General features: G+C 46.7%; 4 protein-coding genes across 4 annotated transcripts; 2 read left to right on the top strand and 2 right to left on the bottom strand.

Moving 5' to 3' along the window:
• Window positions 1–496: 496 nt before the first annotated feature.
• SDT1 (suppressor of deletion of TFIIS) lies at window positions 497–1,330 on the bottom strand (the record flags this gene model as incomplete). Its single annotated transcript, XM_049254192.1, has 3 exons — window positions 497–666; window positions 725–1,150; window positions 1,210–1,330. The coding sequence occupies 3 exons, from the start codon at window positions 1,328–1,330 to the stop codon at window positions 497–499; spliced, it is 717 nt and encodes a 238-aa protein (XP_049106845.1).
• Window positions 1,331–2,062: 732 nt separating this feature from the next.
• Window positions 2,063–4,612, top strand: LOZ57_005159 (uncharacterized protein; the record flags this gene model as incomplete). Its single annotated transcript, XM_049254191.1, has 1 exon — window positions 2,063–4,612. The coding sequence occupies one exon, from the start codon at window positions 2,063–2,065 to the stop codon at window positions 4,610–4,612; it is 2,550 nt and encodes an 849-aa protein (XP_049106844.1).
• Window positions 4,613–6,045: 1,433 nt separating this feature from the next.
• On the top strand, window positions 6,046–9,334 carry LOZ57_005158 (uncharacterized protein; the record flags this gene model as incomplete). Its single annotated transcript, XM_049254190.1, has 7 exons — window positions 6,046–6,573; window positions 6,634–6,909; window positions 6,960–7,421; window positions 7,475–7,796; window positions 7,854–8,218; window positions 8,269–8,466; window positions 8,519–9,334. 7 exons carry the CDS (start codon window positions 6,046–6,048, stop codon window positions 9,332–9,334), a joined length of 2,967 nt encoding a protein of 988 aa, XP_049106843.1.
• Window positions 9,335–11,001: 1,667 nt separating this feature from the next.
• On the bottom strand, window positions 11,002–16,782 carry LOZ57_005157 (uncharacterized protein; the record flags this gene model as incomplete). Its single annotated transcript, XM_049254189.1, has 4 exons — window positions 11,002–11,033; window positions 11,090–16,344; window positions 16,401–16,589; window positions 16,670–16,782. 4 exons carry the CDS (start codon window positions 16,780–16,782, stop codon window positions 11,002–11,004), a joined length of 5,589 nt encoding a protein of 1,862 aa, XP_049106842.1.
• Between the last annotated feature and the right edge of the window lie 826 nt (window positions 16,783–17,608).

Raw genomic sequence — 17,608 nt, 5'->3', positions numbered from 1 at the left:
ATAGGACATTCAGGAAGAGTTGCTGATGATATTTATGCCCTCCATGGAGGTCCATACTGCGGAGAATGTAGAAATGAGATTGTTTCGATTTTAACTGGTGGTTATTTATGAGTAGTAACTTACTCCAGTCCGTGCGGGCTGAGTACTATAGACATCGGCTCCAGAGCCTGTCATATTATGTCTCTAGCACTCAGTACTGCGTACTGGAATCAGCATGTTGAATACTAGGCACGCCTCGCCATACTGGGTCTTTATCCGTAAAATTGGGTGTTAGATTCCGTCAAGTTTGAGACTCTACCTTGAGACTAAAGCGCGTTATATGTTTTTTTACCATTACGGCTCTAACGAAATACTCTAATGAAATGCACTCAGTTAAATGCACTTTGCTCATAAAAACATCACAATGAACTAGCATGTTTCTAAGGGACAAGCTCTTTATATATGCATGGTATAGACACGGTGTCCTTCTATCCATTGCATATCGTATATACGTCTACTAATACACTTTTGATTTAAAAAATTGCGGGAACAGCTCTCGTAACTCCTCAAGGTTATGGATCATGAAATTCGATGCAGGAGTTTGTGGAGTCGTAAGGTGAGGTTCAACAAAGTGAACTGTATTCCAGCCGCGGTTTTGCGCATGGTAACAATTTAAATGCGAATCATCTACCATTTTGTCAACTAACCAATGAAGCCAGTGATATAAAAAGCAGTGGAATCTCACCAACAAAGTAGCATTTGTCAATGCCTGGCACGTTTGCCTCCCTCTCTGCCTTCTCGAACATTTTTATGTTTGGTTTACATATAAGCGGTTGGCTACCATAGTCACAATAGGTGATGCCCTCAAAAAGATCTTCTACCCCAAGTAGTTTAACTACTCTTTTACCATGGCTGATATAGGCATTGGTAAACAGCCATAGCTTCACTTTTGAGGTGTCAAAATCCTCCAAAAACTGGCGTAGGGCCGGGTTGAAACTCAGGATAGAATCTAGCGGCAGAGCATCGTCTACTCCACTATTAAACTCCAAGGGGTCAATCTTATGGTGCCGTGTTAGGCCTTCTATGGCAAGACCATATTCCTTGTAGTATTTATGATGGAGCATAACTGCATCCTCGAAGCTGAGAGATAGGTGCTGGGCAAAAAATTTGTCTGGGTATCAGCATATTAGGAAACCATACTTTGTAAACACAAAACTAGTGTTCACAGACCGATAAGCTCCTGCATTAGATCATGGATCTTACTATCTAGTAGTGTGCCCGGTTTGTTAGCTGTAGCTTTGGCCTTCGACACAGAAACATATGCAATACCGCGAGAATATAGCTGTTTCATGGAGCAAGAGATACGTATGTCAGCTCAACAATAGAAAGGTTACCAAAACCTCCTGTGACATAACCTAGCTAGTAATGGCTTGGTACTTGCGTGGACATACACAATTATCAATATCAAAGAAAAAGACCGGGCGCGAGTCAGTATCAGCTGGCGGCTCCATTGCAGTAGTAGTGATAGGGAGAGAATTAGTCTGCTTGTATGATGTACTTTTTCCTTATAGACGATTGATATACAGGGTGGACGCCAAAGGAGGGGCAAAGGGAGAAACCATGCTGGGCTACGTTGAAGCGTGGCATCTCAGATGACTTCTTTCATGCCAGGGTTAGAGCCACGAAAACTCTATTCTACAGTACTAGCTAGTTAACTGACTAAGATTGAGCGGCTAGACCGTTCAATAAAGACGCTGCGGATCTTAGCCAGCCGTACGAAGTAATAGCAGCAACGCGTTTTGCTGTGTCAAGACTGGCGGACGTGGCCTTAATCTGCGTGATCGGTGGTTGTTCCCCCCATGTCCAACAAGCACAACGCTACTGCGAATCCGGCTTAGCGCTGAGGTTGGGGACACACGAAATCCTCGCCGAAAACTCAGGGTTGTTGATTTGCAACACGCTTCCTCATGGTCTTCGCCTGGGACGAAAATCTGCTGTCTTTTTTAAAGCAGTACAGATTGGAGTAATGCAGAATCTTTCTTCTCTGTAAGACCTGTGTACTCTATCGGCTAATCGGCCAGCAATGATCGCGTCGGACCTTCTGCGGAAGCCGGAGACTGGCCATGTTGCGCCACTCTCTGGTTCCAAAGAGCTCCTTGAGTACGAGAAGATCTTAAATATCCGGGACCAGATTTTCTCTGGAAATCATCCTAGGTTGAAGGTCCCTCAACATGTTATCCGCAATTTCACTCCTCGATCAGTTCAAAGCCCCTCAATCCCTTCTACTCCCTCCGGTCCACACGAGACGACTGTGTCCATACATCCAAAGGAAACCCATTTTTCTTCCAGCTCTCACAAATCTTCTGCAGCTAATGACTCCCCAGTGGAGGTGACCACGATGCCTGGAAGCAGTGCTCCGTACCCTAGTAATATTGTACCTGCAACTGCTACAGTGAAACCGGCATCAGAAATTGATCCTATCTTTTTGACCAAATCTGATGACCTGATCAGGGCTGAGATACAGCTACAGCGACAGAGGATTGAGCGAGCTTTACGTGATCAGGTGGAACAAAAAAGGATCAATTCTAAAAGAAAACCACTTCCTCAAGAACTCAATCCTGATTTCGATGTTGCAGAGATTTTTGCAAAAATTATGGAAAATGTTAAGCCTATTTCACAGATTAACACACAGAAGGCTAATGGGAATGTCGCAGCCAGTGATTCCTTTGATGAGAATTCTTTCTATTCGAGTAAAGCTCCGGATTCACCCCCCGCCGAGCCAGCGGCAGTATCGCCTCATACCGGACGACAGCCCCAGCCGATGCTCATTGACGATGCTGATGCTGATAATGATGTAGCTCGCCAGGCAGAAGGAAATCGATACTTGGATGATAGGGGCCGGAACTTTGTATATTCAGAATCGCACCCATCATCGTTTGAAGAAATTATTGAGAAAACCACCACTGCAAGGACAACGGATATTCCACTGGTGCTGCCTGATCTATTGGAGCCTCGTGAGGAACGGCAGTCATTTGATGAACCAGAATACTCACCACCCGGCCCCAACATTGTGAGTAGCCGGCGGGAAAGCGGAAGTAATATACCAGTTTCAGATCGCACCAATACCGCACCCAACCATCATAGAGCGTCCCGACCTGAACAGGAACCCCAGCGTCAACAGTATCCGACCCCGGATGTAAGAGTGGTCAGAAACCATATCACATCTCCCGCTGCGCCCCAACCATCGAGGGTATCCCCTCTTGCAGTTTCAAAGGCCCCCGGTTTAACTCGGCAGAATCGTCGCCAAAGGAGAGCAGAAAGACGATTAGCTGCCCAGCCTGCAGACCGTACAAGCCCTGAGGGTCCAACCCAGCCTTTGGTTTCTCGGAAACGTCGACGTGAGCATGAAAAGGAAGAACGAAGGCCAGCGGTATCGCCAGAGCCTTATATAAAACCAGAGCCCGTATCCCCACCCCCCTTCATCGAGGTGGCCGCACCGGCTTATGTCAGGCCTCGAATTCCACAACCTGGTAGTAATTATGTTGAGATTGACTCGCCTCAATATTCAGCCCTTGGTGATCGACGTGAGAGTGGCGCTGGTCGTGCCGGATATTATGATGTTCCCACGTATGATACGGAAGTTTCTGCAAATATCAATACCCCTCGTTCAGCCTCAAGACTGGCTTACAAGAGGCCAGTCATGGACGAACGGGATCTTCGCCGAGTCGCAACTATGCAACATGCACGGCAATCCGAAATTGTTCGCGACTATCATGAACCGGCCGTTTCACCACGTTATCTGCGAGCTGCGTCTTATGCCGTTACAGATAGGCCTATTCAAACAGAAAAACCAAGATATTATGATGAAATTGCGCCATATCCCAAATCATTCGCCACGGGAGTTAGACCGGCGTCTCCTCGTATCCATGATGAATATATTGAGGCGCTTTCAGACTCTCGTTCTATGGGGCCACCCCCTCCGCAGCGTAGAATTGTGATTGACGCTGATGGAAACCGGTATTATGAAGCCGTTGCGCCTTCGTCAAGAATTGTTCCTGCTTCTGCACGTGTGACACATGCTGAGCCATATGATGAAGGACCTGCTGTCCGCACAGCGCCCTCTCGAGCAGTTTCTGTGCTGGAGAATCCCTACCCAGGAAGAAGGTACGTCCAGGAAATGCCTCCTCCACCCATCACCTATCGACGCATTCCAGAGTATCCTCGGATTGCACCCGGAGATCACGCCATGTATGATAGAGAACTAGATGAACGAACCCGTGTTCCTAGAGGGTCCAGCGTCCAGCTCATCGACTATCCCCATCGACAGCCGACATATGTTGAGGAGCCTGTTTACCCAAGAGAAGAGCTGGTAAGGATGTCAAGCGTACGACCTTCCGGCACCCGCTTTGAAGATCCTGTGGAACCACCCATGCGTATGCAGAGTGTCAGACCGGTACGACGTGAAGTAAGTGTGTATATTGAGGATGAACCTCATACTTCCCGTGAATATCCTCCTGTGGACCGAGTAAGCTATCCTGTTGCGAGGGAAAGATATTTTGATAGCGACGACACTTCCAGATTAGGTGTCGAAAATACCCAGGGAATGGTTCGCCGGGTTTCTCGGAGATATTAATACTATGCTGTTGCTATTGCAAGAGCTGTTGTGTCTTTGTTGACTAATACCTTGTATAAGTATAAGATGATGTTTATAAGATGCCCATAAGCACATTTTGGCACCTACTACATATTTCTTCTCATGATTGCCAGATTCTTAATGTTGTCACTACATGTGCAATTCACTTTGTTGGTTGGATTTTGTGATGTGAAAACAGGACATGTTCTGGGGCTAGTTAACCGGTTATTTATCAAGTATTAATGCTGCCTGGACCTGAATGCTGAGAATATTGTTTATTGTTCTGAAAGTTTGCAGCAAAGCAAATATGACAGCATTGCCCAGCTGTTTTTAACGCATTTCAATTAACATGGCAAAAAAGACTCCAAAGCATGGACAGCTCGATCCTGGTTGAATCACTCTGAAAGGTCGTATGTCCAACTTAAATAGAGATATCCAAGAATCCTGGCTCACTGAAAATGGAGGCCTAGAATGGCGTTCAATAACTGTAAATTCAACCACAACATAGAAACTATGGGGTGTTTACCTTTTATCCCGATGATATTTCGAATTAACCATGGATGGAGTGATAGTTGTATGCCGAGTAAATCCATGGGTGAGGTGTGATTTGAAAAGGCGGGACTTTGCAGGAGACATAATAGGACAGAGTTGGCTTGAAAAACTGGGGAGTTGCTCAGAAAGCCACTTTCTATTAAGATCGTTACCTGGTTAGCAGCCATCCATAAAACTAAAACCAGGCGTTTACAGGCATTTCCCTGGTCGTATCCGAAGCTGCCGCTGCCACCTGCTGGCATGCCATGTGCGAGGAGAGCCCGTAAAACAGCGATAAGTCTCCAATTCACACGAGTGGGAGTTGGTTTATGAGCAAACCATGGCATTCCTCAAGCCCAGTCGTCGAGGTCCGTGAATAACGTCATATCAAGGCGAGAAAGTGAATGCCAGCTTTTCCCCGGCCGGACATAAAATGTCCTGCAGCACCCTCTGCAGCACCAGGAGCGTCAGCACCACTGCTGAGGACTGAAGTTTCATCATCACCGCCGAAGGCGCAGCCGCTCCACCGCCCGATTAGGCTACGGCCACCACGACCAGCCCCAATCCAGCCTAGCGCCACCCGCGGCTCGTACTGCAAACGAGCCACTCAAAGCCTCCGCCCAGCCCAGACCTGCCTTTGCTTGACCGTGCCTTGCGCTCCTCCACACAACACCACAACACCCTCCCCTGTCGACTGTGAGCTGCTGTTTGATTTGCGTTGCGTGCTTGTTCTGCGTTGTCGTCCGTTCCTTGGTTCTTTGCTTGCTGTACCATTTCGCCTTCTTTTCCCTCCGCCGTCCTCGACCGGCCTCTTCTCGCGACCGGCCACACCAGTGATCCTCCGCCCTTTCGTCTCCTAACTCCCCGCCCCAGAGCGGACTTCGGCGCTTCAAGCTGGCATCATGCATAAGATTTCAAATTTCACAGGCCAGGCCCGTCATGGCTGGGAGAGAATGACCCCGGCTTTCGGCATGTCCCGCCCCCAACAAGATATGACAGGCTCCCAGGTGTATCGCAGACCTCCTCCCCAGACTATGCCTAACCCTCCCGCCGTCGATCCGATAATATGCTTATCCTTCAACGTTCCGCTATCTTCGAATATCCCAGGTCCCGATCCCGATGATGTGTTACACTCAACACCTGGCGCGCTTGTCCGGTGGACGTATCCTGACGGTATCCCGTCCGGAACTCCGGTCCATAAATTGCCAATTCACTCTCATCATGTGGATTCATTGAGAAAATTGTGCCGCCAGATCACAGAGAGTTATAGCGGACGGCTCGAAGCAACCGTAACGTCCACAGAGCCGAAAGCTGTGTCTTCGCTACAGCGACGTCCTCAAGGTCTGGTCACTAATGTCTGTATATCCGGGGAACATGACCTGGTACATAAAATAAGAGCAAGGATTCTGAGAGAGACTCCATTTTCTTTTGTATGTTGAAACTAATACCTTGTTATCATCTTGTCGAACTTTGCTGACAGACTACCAAAGCAATGTGCTATAGTAGATATTGATGTCAACATGGTCATGGACCCAATTACCAACTTGGTTCGGCAGACTGTTTTAACTCATCTCAATACCCTTGCCAGCTATACTGGCGTGGATATTTTTCTGTTGAGCCCAAAAATCGTTGATGCTGATAACGTTTCTTCTTATGGATACTCGACCGAGAATGGGCTTGACCGTCGTTTTAGAATTGCGATATATGGCGATGAAGAGAGTGCGGAGCATGCAAAAACAAGAGTTTTGATTATGATTGATCAGATTGTGAGTTGTGAAGCTGTTTGATTGCGTCGGCAAGAACTAATTCTCCGTAGCTGAAACGACAAGTGGATGTGATAAAGCTTGAATTGACTCTCCATACCCTAATCTGCGGCCGCGGCAAAAGAAATATTAAGCACATCGAAGCAGTCACGAATACTGCAATCTATTTCCCGCCTTCATTCCCTCGTCTTTATGGCTATACCCCGCCTGGTTCTTATAGGCGCTGCGAAGATGAAGTCTACATAACTGGCGCCACCCAAGAAGACATTGCTAGGGCAAAGCAAAAGCTTCTCGATTTGGTTCGAGGCGTCAAAGTCTATATCAAAGATGCTACCGTCACCCCGGAAAAAATTGACAGCATCTTGCTTGATCGACTAGATAAGATTCGTAAAGTAATGGAGGCAAATGGTTGCTATATTTTATTTCCTCCACTTGCGGGCCGGCGTAATAAGCTGCGTGTCCAGGGAACCGAGATCCTGCATGTGGAGAGGACTATTCGAGAATTGATGACTTTGGTAGGGTCCTTTAATCCTGGGTTGCTATCCCTACAAGTGCTAATATTGTGTAGGCTAGTCAATTCTACGAAGCTAGTTGGTGGATCATTGTTCCTGAAGACGGACCACAGACCCGTCTTCCGTCATTATCAGAGACTAGAGTGATGCTATCAGATATTTGTGCTAATTCTGGTGCAGAAGTCAGTTTTGAAAAATTGACTTTCACGATCAGTGGGTCTGATGATTCTGTCAAATCCGCAATGACAGTCATCCATCAAATTCCGTTTGTCAAGCGCTCACCATTTCAGATGCGAGTGAAGATTGAGCTGGCCAACGAGCATAAAGAATTCGTTAGTGGCAAAAAGAATGGGAAAATAAACAAAATAATGAGTCAAAGTGAGAGTTCTTTTTTTAAACCTTTTTCGAAATTCAGCTGGCTTACATTGATTCAAGGTAACGTTCAAATAATTTTTGACGGTTTCAATGAATACAACTTCCACATCGATGTCTGTGGTACGCAGTACGGTTCAACGCGGCATGGTTTAGAGCTTGTCGAGCAAGAAATGCCGGCATCTATCTCATTTCATGTTCCTGATCAGTACCACAAGCGCATTATCGGCATTGGTGGTCAACACATTCAACGAATCATGAAGAAATATTCTGTATTCGTGAAATTTTCGAATGCCATGGATCGCGGCGGTGTTAGCAAGGACGACGATGATATTCGAGTCGAGAATGTCATATGCCGTACACCAGCCAGGAACGCACAGAGTTTAGAATATGTGAAGCAAGAAATCATGGATATGGTAGAGAAAGTTGTAAGCTCTATTGGTATCCTATATATTTTCCGCGCTAACAAGGTTTTTAGGATGCCGAGTTTGTCTCCGAGAATGTACTTGTGAACCGCCTCTACCATCGGGAACTTATCTCCCGAATGAACGAGCTTGACGAGCTGGAAAAAAAGTGGAACTGCAAAATCGATTTCCCCAGTACTGAAACCGCCAGCGATTTTGTCACTATTTCGGGGCCTGAATATCAGGTTGCACAAGCTGTGGATGCTTTCTTGGTAGGGTGATGGAAACGAAAAAATCTGTACAATACATCTAACATCTTCACAGGGCATGGTTCCTGAAACCCACGAGATTTCATTTCATAGCTCTGAACAACTTCAAGAGTACTTCAAAACTCCCGAATTTGCAAACGAGGTTCGACAAATGCTAAAGGATCGGTATGAGGTGGACATTTTTGTTGAAGATATGGATGAGCCACCACTGGAGGATCAATCCCCACCCCTTGAAAATACTCTTATTTTAGGCTATACCCAGAACAATGCCGGAGGACTAAAGGACGCTATCGACTTTCTCGTGTCTCGACTTGTATCCCACGGACTCGACGCCACAACTGTTAAAGGCTCCATTCCCCGGCCAAAATCAGATTCGTTTGAAGACTCGTTACCGTTTTTCAACGCGAGAGTATTGCAAAATGCTCCCACACTACTTCCAACGGACTCCCCCACACGTATCAACTTCACCGACGACGCCGGCGACCGCGGTTCGATTTTTGAGCGACTCCGTAAACCTGGTAGTATATCTTCATTCTCCTCCTTTATTGGTCGGAAGAATCATTCCGGCTCCCCTGGGTCTTTCTTCAAACATGCATCCAGTAATGCATCGAAAGCTTCACTTGTTTCAATGGAATCGCGGGACAGTGGCTACCGCAACCCTTGGAACGACTCCGGCGTAAATCTTCCCGGAGAAGATGTCTTCAGCTCCAATAATGGGTGGCCATCTCGATTTGATAGTGCATTTCCTATTGGTGTTGCGCCGGGCGACATGACTCCACGACACGATTCCCGCGCCTCACTTGACAGTGCCCGCCCTAGTACTTCCAATTCTGCTTCTGGATACCCGGCCCCTATCGGGCCACCTCGTTAAATCAAAGAATTTTATTCTCAGAACTATCCATTGCCAGCAATATACCCATTTTTGACCCGGTTTGCCATCGTTTATATGATTCCTCTTTCAGTCAGTCCGAAAAGCAAGTCTACAGCTAACATAAAGGTCGCCTGGATGGGAGGGACGAGGCAAAGAGTCATTTTGTATTTCGTTAAAGGAGTCACTGGTGTTGGTTCCGGTGCCTTTTATTCTCTTTTCCCCTTCACATCATTACTGCTAAAGGCGATAAAAAAACACCCTAGTTTTCCTACATATTTGACGGCCCACTTTTACCCTACGGCCGACTTTTTTAAAGGTTCATCAGACTTGAACTCTTCCCCACTATATCTATATTGAACACCACAAATGATACCATTATTTTTCTTTCTCAGTCAATGCTTATTTTGTATCCTGTTGTCTTCACACCTCTTCTTCCTCCCTTGATTCAGCTGGCTTAGTGATTGAAGGATAGATGCGAGCAAAGGCTACTTTTTGTCAAATTGTGTTACCAAGGTTGCTTTCTTTCTTTTTTTGCTTTCGGTTGAAAATAGTTATTGTCCCATTATTACAATACATTTTTCTTTCTACCCACATGTGCTATTCCTGCCAAGATTTGGGTCATCGAGGCTTGAAAGTAGTACCGAGCTGATGTCATACAGGCATATGCTATTATGCTTCAGAGTGTTTGCTTTAATGTATGTATATACATGGGCAGAACTCGCTCACTTCGTCTGCTGTTCCACTCTTAGTTGCCAAGTGCTCCGACCTCAACTCTATAAGCAAAGCTATTGATATGAAGCATACAAGCTCACATCTCGCATTCAGCTCAGTGTTCACCTGCTACTACAGTAGTAGTTAGTTGTAACTATATGGCAGCCCAACTTTTTATGGTATTCAAGCCAGGCCAAGAGGGTTTAAGAGTAAGCCAATAGGAACCATTTCATGTGACTGCACGAATTCCCGCCAATTAAGAGACGCGCTCAGCGAGGGAACGTGACTGCGTAGGGCAAAGCCCTAAAACGAAGCTGATTAAGCAGGATCTGACTTATGTAATCAGGCGCCCCGGGCTTGGCAGGATCATGGGTAAATGGCTTTTGGAATCAGGACGGACGGGTGGCAGGGTGCTGCCATTTTTGAACTTCCTTTCTCATAGTAATAGAACTATACTCAGTGGTGAGTAAGAAGAAGACTAGTCCCATGAAAGAATGTGCAGACGGATGAAGAAATAGGAAGATTCCATCCGTTATGGAATCAATAGTAAGGAGGCATACCAAAAAGTAGGATGACGACTTCAATAACAACATGACTGCTCACCGCTACGTTGTTTAATCTCATGTGAAATCATAACAAGCACTTGGAATAACTTGAATATAGCCACTAGGTATTTAACAACCAAAAAAAACCAGGCCTAAGAGAGCTCTTCAGTGTACAAAAATGATACCCAGATACACCCCAAAGATCGAGCAGAATAATGAAAACAATGCACATGAGAATTATTAACGTATGCCAAAATTGTCTGAAAAGTGCTTAAACAGAATGGCGGCACCCCGTTGAACACCGTTTGCTTTCCAATGATAAGCTACACAAGGGGGGAAGGGAATTATAAATTATATGTACTGAAGTCGATGAGGTGTGATGGGGAAGACGTCTTTGTAAATCAATTACTTTTAGAGTTGGCCTGCAAGGACGGCCTCCGTAGCTGCAAAGAAAAGTCGGGTCAGTAACTAACAAGCTCGGATTGTCAAGAGAACATACCAGAGTTAATGTACGCTCGTTTGGCATCCAGGTTGGTATTGAATCTTCGTTCGAGCTCCTGCTTCACACTCTTCTTCGTGACGGTCATCAAATCGGCTGTTTTTAAGATGTCTCGGATCTCCGCCAACAGGGCATCGTCAGTTGGGAGACCAGAGAAATCAGTCATCTCGAGCTCCGAACCGCGGCCAAGGAGTTCAGAGGCAGTAAGAGACATTCGGGATTGGCGATTATAATCGAGCTGAGAGGCTGGTCGTACGGGCGGATATCCATATTCAGACATCGCTGGGTGGTACGACTTGGTTCGATAAGAGTATCCGGATGCTTCGGACTGATCATCACGGTACGTTTGGGCTTCCCAAAGTTCAACCTGATATTCCTCCCACTTCTTTTTTGGAATTGAAGATGGATCAAATTTGCCTTCGTCTGTGATGACGATCTTACGGCCCTTTTCCCCAGTGACAATACGTGTATTACCCCATGTGAAGTCATCCATATGCCAAAAAGCGTAGAGAGGAAGACCTAGGGAAAATATAGGCATAGCAAGGAGATAGATAATCATCCAACCAATCATCTCCCATTTTCGACGGAGAATGAAAATAAGCGCCTGCAGACCGTAGATAGCACCAAGCAAAATGAAGGCTGTGATTGGAATCAGAGTTGGATTCATTGCCACAAGGACGATAAGGTAGACAATATAGGCGACAGTAACCGGCTGGACAATTGTGCTAAGAAGATCGACGAAAACAACAAATCTCATGCTGAAGCAGCAGAATCCACAAAGTTGTTGGAGTGGGATAAGTTCGATCAAGTTATGGATAGTGGAGTTAATCCATCTGCGTCGTTGTGATAAGAAAACAGTCCAACTATCAGGTGCGACGGTCCATGCATGCGCATTGAAAATATATTTAGTCTTGTATTTTGGATGATGCTTCAGCAGTAGTGTTGTGAGATATCGATCCTCACCCAAATGAAGAAGGTTCTTCATATGAAGGGTATCAACACGAATTTCCCCATAAGCATCTACGACTTCTTTGCTCACAAACAGAGGCTTTCCCGTGTCCGCAGCGCGGATTCGGTACATACTAAAACAACCGGGTAAACAGGTCACGGAGCCGAACAAGCTTTCAAAAGCTTTAGTTAAATTGTGAGAAATCCAGTACTCGTAAACCTGAATCATGGTGATCATAGATGATTTGGCGTTATTGAGAGCTGTTTCCCCACAAAGCCCAATAATTTTGGTATCGTGTAAGAAGGAAGCCACCATTCGAGTACCAGAGTCTGCTGCAACAATGGTATCTGCATCAACTTGTAGGATGAACTCATAAAAGGTTGGGTTCACTCCAATGATATTTCGGATCTGATGATGCATCTCCAATTCAAGGGGGCTCATTGGCGCATTGTAGTGAACACGGTTGAGGAACCGCATCAAAAGCATCTGAGAGTCACGTTTTCCACGATTACCAGGGCGGGAGACTTCAGACGGTTTACCAACTTTCACAACAACCAAAAATGGGACAATATGGCCCTGGACTTCGTACAGGCCAGAATAGACCTTGCCCATGTTGTGCTGTCTCATTCCTTCTCCTAAACTTTCAAAACTCAATGGCTCCGGATCAACAGTATCTGGGACGCCTAGAATATCAAGAACAATGCGAGGTGTGGGCCGATCATTGCCTTGTCCAATAATCATACCATCGCAAATAACAACCAGGAGCTTTCGCTTGTCATCATATTTCATTCTAGCCATAGAGTCCATTGCACGGCGAAGAGAATCCTCATCTTCGGTATACGCCGGTACCTGGCATATAATAAATTTATCGAGATTTTCTGGAGTATTCTTCCTCCCAAATTGTAGTGCGGCTAAGAACTTGAAACCAATTATACTTGCCAACAATATTGAGATGGCGAGCACGAAATATTGAGAAAAGAGGCATTGTGTAGAGTTTCTGGTGTCCACCTTTCCAACCTTGAATAAATTGTTTAGGCATACCTCCATATCATAACGTTGGGTTCCGCTGATTGGGAGCCTGTTCCAGTATTCAGTAATATCAAATCCAGACTTTTGCTGGAACAATTCAACCACACGGGGCTCCATGAAATCCACATCCACGCCTGGATTATTATTTCCGTCCTGGAGTCTTGTATACCGACCACCTGCGATGTAATTCGTTAAATCATATACTCCTTGATGTAGGACAGCAATGTACTGTGATCTCTTTTCTGCAAGTGTTTTAAGATGCTTCATAGTGTAACCCAGCTCTCCTTTCTTATAATTCGAGCGAAGATACCGCATTTTTTGATAGTACCAAGCTGGACGAGAATCATTTTTGAAAGATCGGAAGTCGTGGTATTGGAAGTTTTTATCGTTGCCGCTCACGACATTAGCGGAACCAGATACATTAACAGGTGTAAAATCGAATATGACTGAAGGGTCAAGTGGCTGAGCGTCACCACCCTTGCCCTTACAAAGCGCTGAAACTTGAACAGGAAACAAGCGTGTGGCGTCGACGCCGGCATATTTAAGTAAGGCTTGTCGAGGAATGATGCCGGGGTAATGGGCGGGAAGAAATGCCCCGAGGTCAAAGACTTCTCCTCGAATGGCAGTATAGGCCCCATTCTTTCCCTTGCCATCATGGGATGAAAGTTCTGCGGCAGAAAAAACATGTTGCGTCGGACAAATCAAGCGCGGGAACAGGACAATGAAAAAAACAGCAAGCCCACAGCAGAGCCAAATGAGGATGTTGATAGCAAGCTTCTCCCGCCAAGCAATGCGAACATCCTTTCTTTTCATTTTGCCGACCCATTTAATCAAGATATCGGGAATATAGAAAGTAAGAAGGTAAACGAGAGCAAGCCAGCGCTTACGGCTGCCTGAGACGATAACATCCTCAACCTCAACCATTTGCTTTTCGTTACTTCGCTCCGCCATTTGCTCTCGGGTCTCTAGATTCTTGAACATATCACCGGAATTGAAAGCGGAAGCGCCGGCATCTGACCGGCCATCCAATTCCCGGCTTCCGAAATACCCTTGCTTATCATCCCCATAGATAAATGCTCCAGGAGTTGATTCTCCAGAGGGCAGTAAACGAACCTTGGAGTCACCATACGGATTGGCTCCGGTAGGCAAAGCGGCGTCTCTGCCATCATCTGTCCCTTCCCCACTATAACTTGGAACAACTCTTTCGCCGACCTTAGCAAGGTCTGCCCAGCACCTTTCACTTAGGAAAACGCCTGTGCTGCCAACGCGGGCCTCGTTCTGCGGCCATCTTTTTTCTTCTACAATTAGAGCAGATTTTTCCCGGTCACTGCCAACAATAACTGATTCAGCCTCTGCAAGTCCAAGGAATTCTGCGAATGGCAAAAAGATGGAAAAGTCCGCATTTCGAAGACGTTGACTAATTTCAGCAATTCCCAAAGTCTGAACCTGGGTTCTCACGCACTTGCTATCGAACTGATTCGCAATTCGTCGATCGTTCGGTTTGAGACAAAAGACAAAATATGGATTGACATTTGTAGCGGAGAGAGATTTGGTGATATTGTCAAGACCAGCGAGGAATTGACCCGCTGCGCCCTGTTTGGGGGCACCGGCTACCTGCCCCTTCTTCCCACCGGAACCAATTTTTTTGGCAATTGTAGACGTGCTGGCATCATCGGTTTCATCTGGCTCTGACTGTGACCCGAAAGATGCAAATCTTGAGGGTTTACTCATTTTCCGTCGTGCCATGCTGGGCATTCTTAGTGGCTTAGAGCTGACTTGAGCTTGCATGATGGTATTCTTTTCTTTAGGGTGGCAAATTGTCTGCAAGGCTTCTTGACCGAACAGCTCCCGAACGAATCCACTCTTGGTAGAATTAATTATATTAAGTAGATCCCCTGACACCAAATCACCATTTTCCTCAATGAGGCCTTTGACAGGGTAATCAACTTCTCCCGCAAAATGCTTCACAGTGAAAATCGGGTCCGCATTTTCACTGGCGAAATTACTCCCCGGTAGAACTGCCGTGGAGCTACCCACGGCGATAGCCGTATTTTTATTGTCGAATCTCTTTCTGATGCTTTCCAAAAATTGCATATCGCTTCGAGCACGTTTGGTTTGGTCATCTAAGATAGAAAGAAGACCATTACCATGCTTGAGAAGTCCTTTTACGGCATCGGAGTTATCAAAATAGCTAGTAGCTGGAACATTAACCTCCTCAGTTTCTAGCATATCTGCTTGGCGCTCGAAGAAATTTTGCAGGCAGTAATGATAAAGAGACTCTGCTGCGGCATTATTTAACAGTTGATCAAGGGTGGAATTCGTGGTGGATGCCTGTGCGAAGCCAGGGAAGTCGATGATAGAGATTGTGTTTGCAACGGTATCTTCAGGAGCACAGACCCGCTGGTTGATATGTTCAATCACATAGGCGACAAGAAGAGCGTAAAGTGTCCGGGCAAACCCATCCGCGTTTGTTCGAGCGCCCTTTGGGTCCAGCATGACAGTAACTCGTTCTTTATGAATCGTCTTCGTCTTGTATCCAAGACTCATTTCTAGCTCGTCAACGCTCAAACCAAGGAATGCAGACACAATATTCAGAACGTCCTTATTTTTAACCACTGTCACAGTCTCACCCCCCTCATGGGAATATCCGCCGCTCTCGTCAGCGCCAGTCCGTGTTGCCTGGCCGGTGGTAAATTCCAGCTGCCCAATGTGCAAAATACAGGCAAGGATTTGGCAAATTTCTGCTATCTCACTTCGAGGGAACTCTAGTTTCCGCAATGCGGTCTTAAAATGTTGAAACCCTTCCGTGTCATTAATGCCAACTTTCAACTGAGTTGGGTGTCCGAGATATCGCCAACGCTTATGCGCAACATGTCCTGAGGCTAGTTTTGTCGGTGCAGTCGCAAGGGCGTTGTCTGATGTGTCCAACCCGAGATGTGTCTTTTCGGCGGCACTGGTTCCGGCTAATAGATAATATAGAACATGAAAACTACGCTCGCCGGTGGGTACGGACGCAATCCTACTCCGTTCCAACCGGTGGTCTAGAAGTTTGCCGCCAATTAAGGTCGGGTTAACAGTGGAAGAACCATCGTATTGTAGTTCGAAGAATAGACCTGCTTTCGATGCAGTTGGGGTCGTCACGGTTTTGGTGGTTGTAAGCGTGTCGAAAACGAAGGCTGCCAAAGACAATTTGGTGGAAAGTGGAGTGGATGAGAATGAAAGTAAAGAGGACACAAGGTGAGAACGAATCGTTGTTTTGCCCGAGCCAGACTCGCCCCTAAGGAGGTTAGTACGCAGACTCAAGACTCAGAGGACCTACAAAGAGTCACATACAAGAAAACAACGGCCTGATTTTCTCCTCTAGCCCCGAGTCTTGTCCAGGCACGTTTTGCCAAATCATCCGCCTCCCCCATCGCACTGCCAGCCTTGAGGCCATCGGGGCCTCTTGTTGACGACGTATATGTATTCAAACATATTAAAGCATGTGAAGACAGTCTAGCTGTAGGAAGGGAGACATGAAATCTGCCAGAAACCGAAAATAGTTGTTAGTTCGAGATGGCCTTGGTAGAAGTACTGTTTGAGACACAGCGTGGGCGTCTTACCGGCTCGCTAGATGAGCAGCCAAATGGGCATCTGTTTGAAGATGTTGGGGTAGAGAAGGTAGTGATGACTGGTTGTGAGATGGGGCAGACGGCCCCTGCGAGCTTGTCGCCATGCTTGATCAACAGACCACGCTTGCAGACTTGGTCGCGGAAGCCGGGAGCAAATGGGCGGAAGCGATTCGAGACCAAGCAGGTAACGTTTCAAGACATGAATAGAGGTTGGTGGAAGAGGGGGTCTGCGAAGCTGCTAGCCAAAGAATGGAATAGCAAGGAGGAGTCTCGTATGATCAGAACGACAGCTTGTCAAGCACAAGGTAAATGTTGATGTTGTGCAAAAACAAGGGGCCCAAAAGCACGCAACGGTAACGAGAGAAGGGAACCAGGAGAAAAAGAACGTTCCCCTGGAGGTGGAAGTCGAGGAGAAAGGACAAACGAAGGCTGTTCTGTCGACCTGGCGTGAGAGGTGATGTCGATGGAGGAGAAATTCGAATGTCGTCGGTGATAATGCGGAGCGAAGCCGAACGAAGCCAAGTGGTCTTGAAACGCGTATTGGTACGTGAATATACGGTGTCAGGAAACTAACGGCGCATTTCATTTTGGCTGCAGCCATTGGCTGGCAAGCGGTAAGGAGTGGATCTCATTTAGGTTCGCAAGGGCGTCCCATTGGCGCGCTGCCGCGGTAATAAATGGATCCTGGTACGGAGGACGGAGCAAGCCAGACAAGCTGTACGGCAAGCTTGACGCCCCCGAAGGAACAATCAGGAGGCTGTTGGACGCCCAGTGATGCGCATATCCTGCGTTATGAAGAAGACAGCGGATGATATCTCTTGCCCTTCCGCCATCGGTCCCGCGCCCCTTTTTGCGTCCGTCTGAAAAACCTTCGCTCGCTCCCCTGCTGGCATCAACCAGGACACGGCCAGTCCGTCGACGGTGGCGCTG

This window comes from Ophidiomyces ophidiicola (genome assembly GCF_022830035.1).
Source record: "Ophidiomyces ophidiicola strain CBS 122913 chromosome Unknown scaffold_24, whole genome shotgun sequence".
NCBI classification, from domain to species: Eukaryota; Fungi; Ascomycota; class Eurotiomycetes; order Onygenales; family Onygenaceae; genus Ophidiomyces; species Ophidiomyces ophidiicola.
Note: the sequence above shows the minus strand (reverse complement) of the source record. Positions and strands in the feature narration are given on the sequence as shown.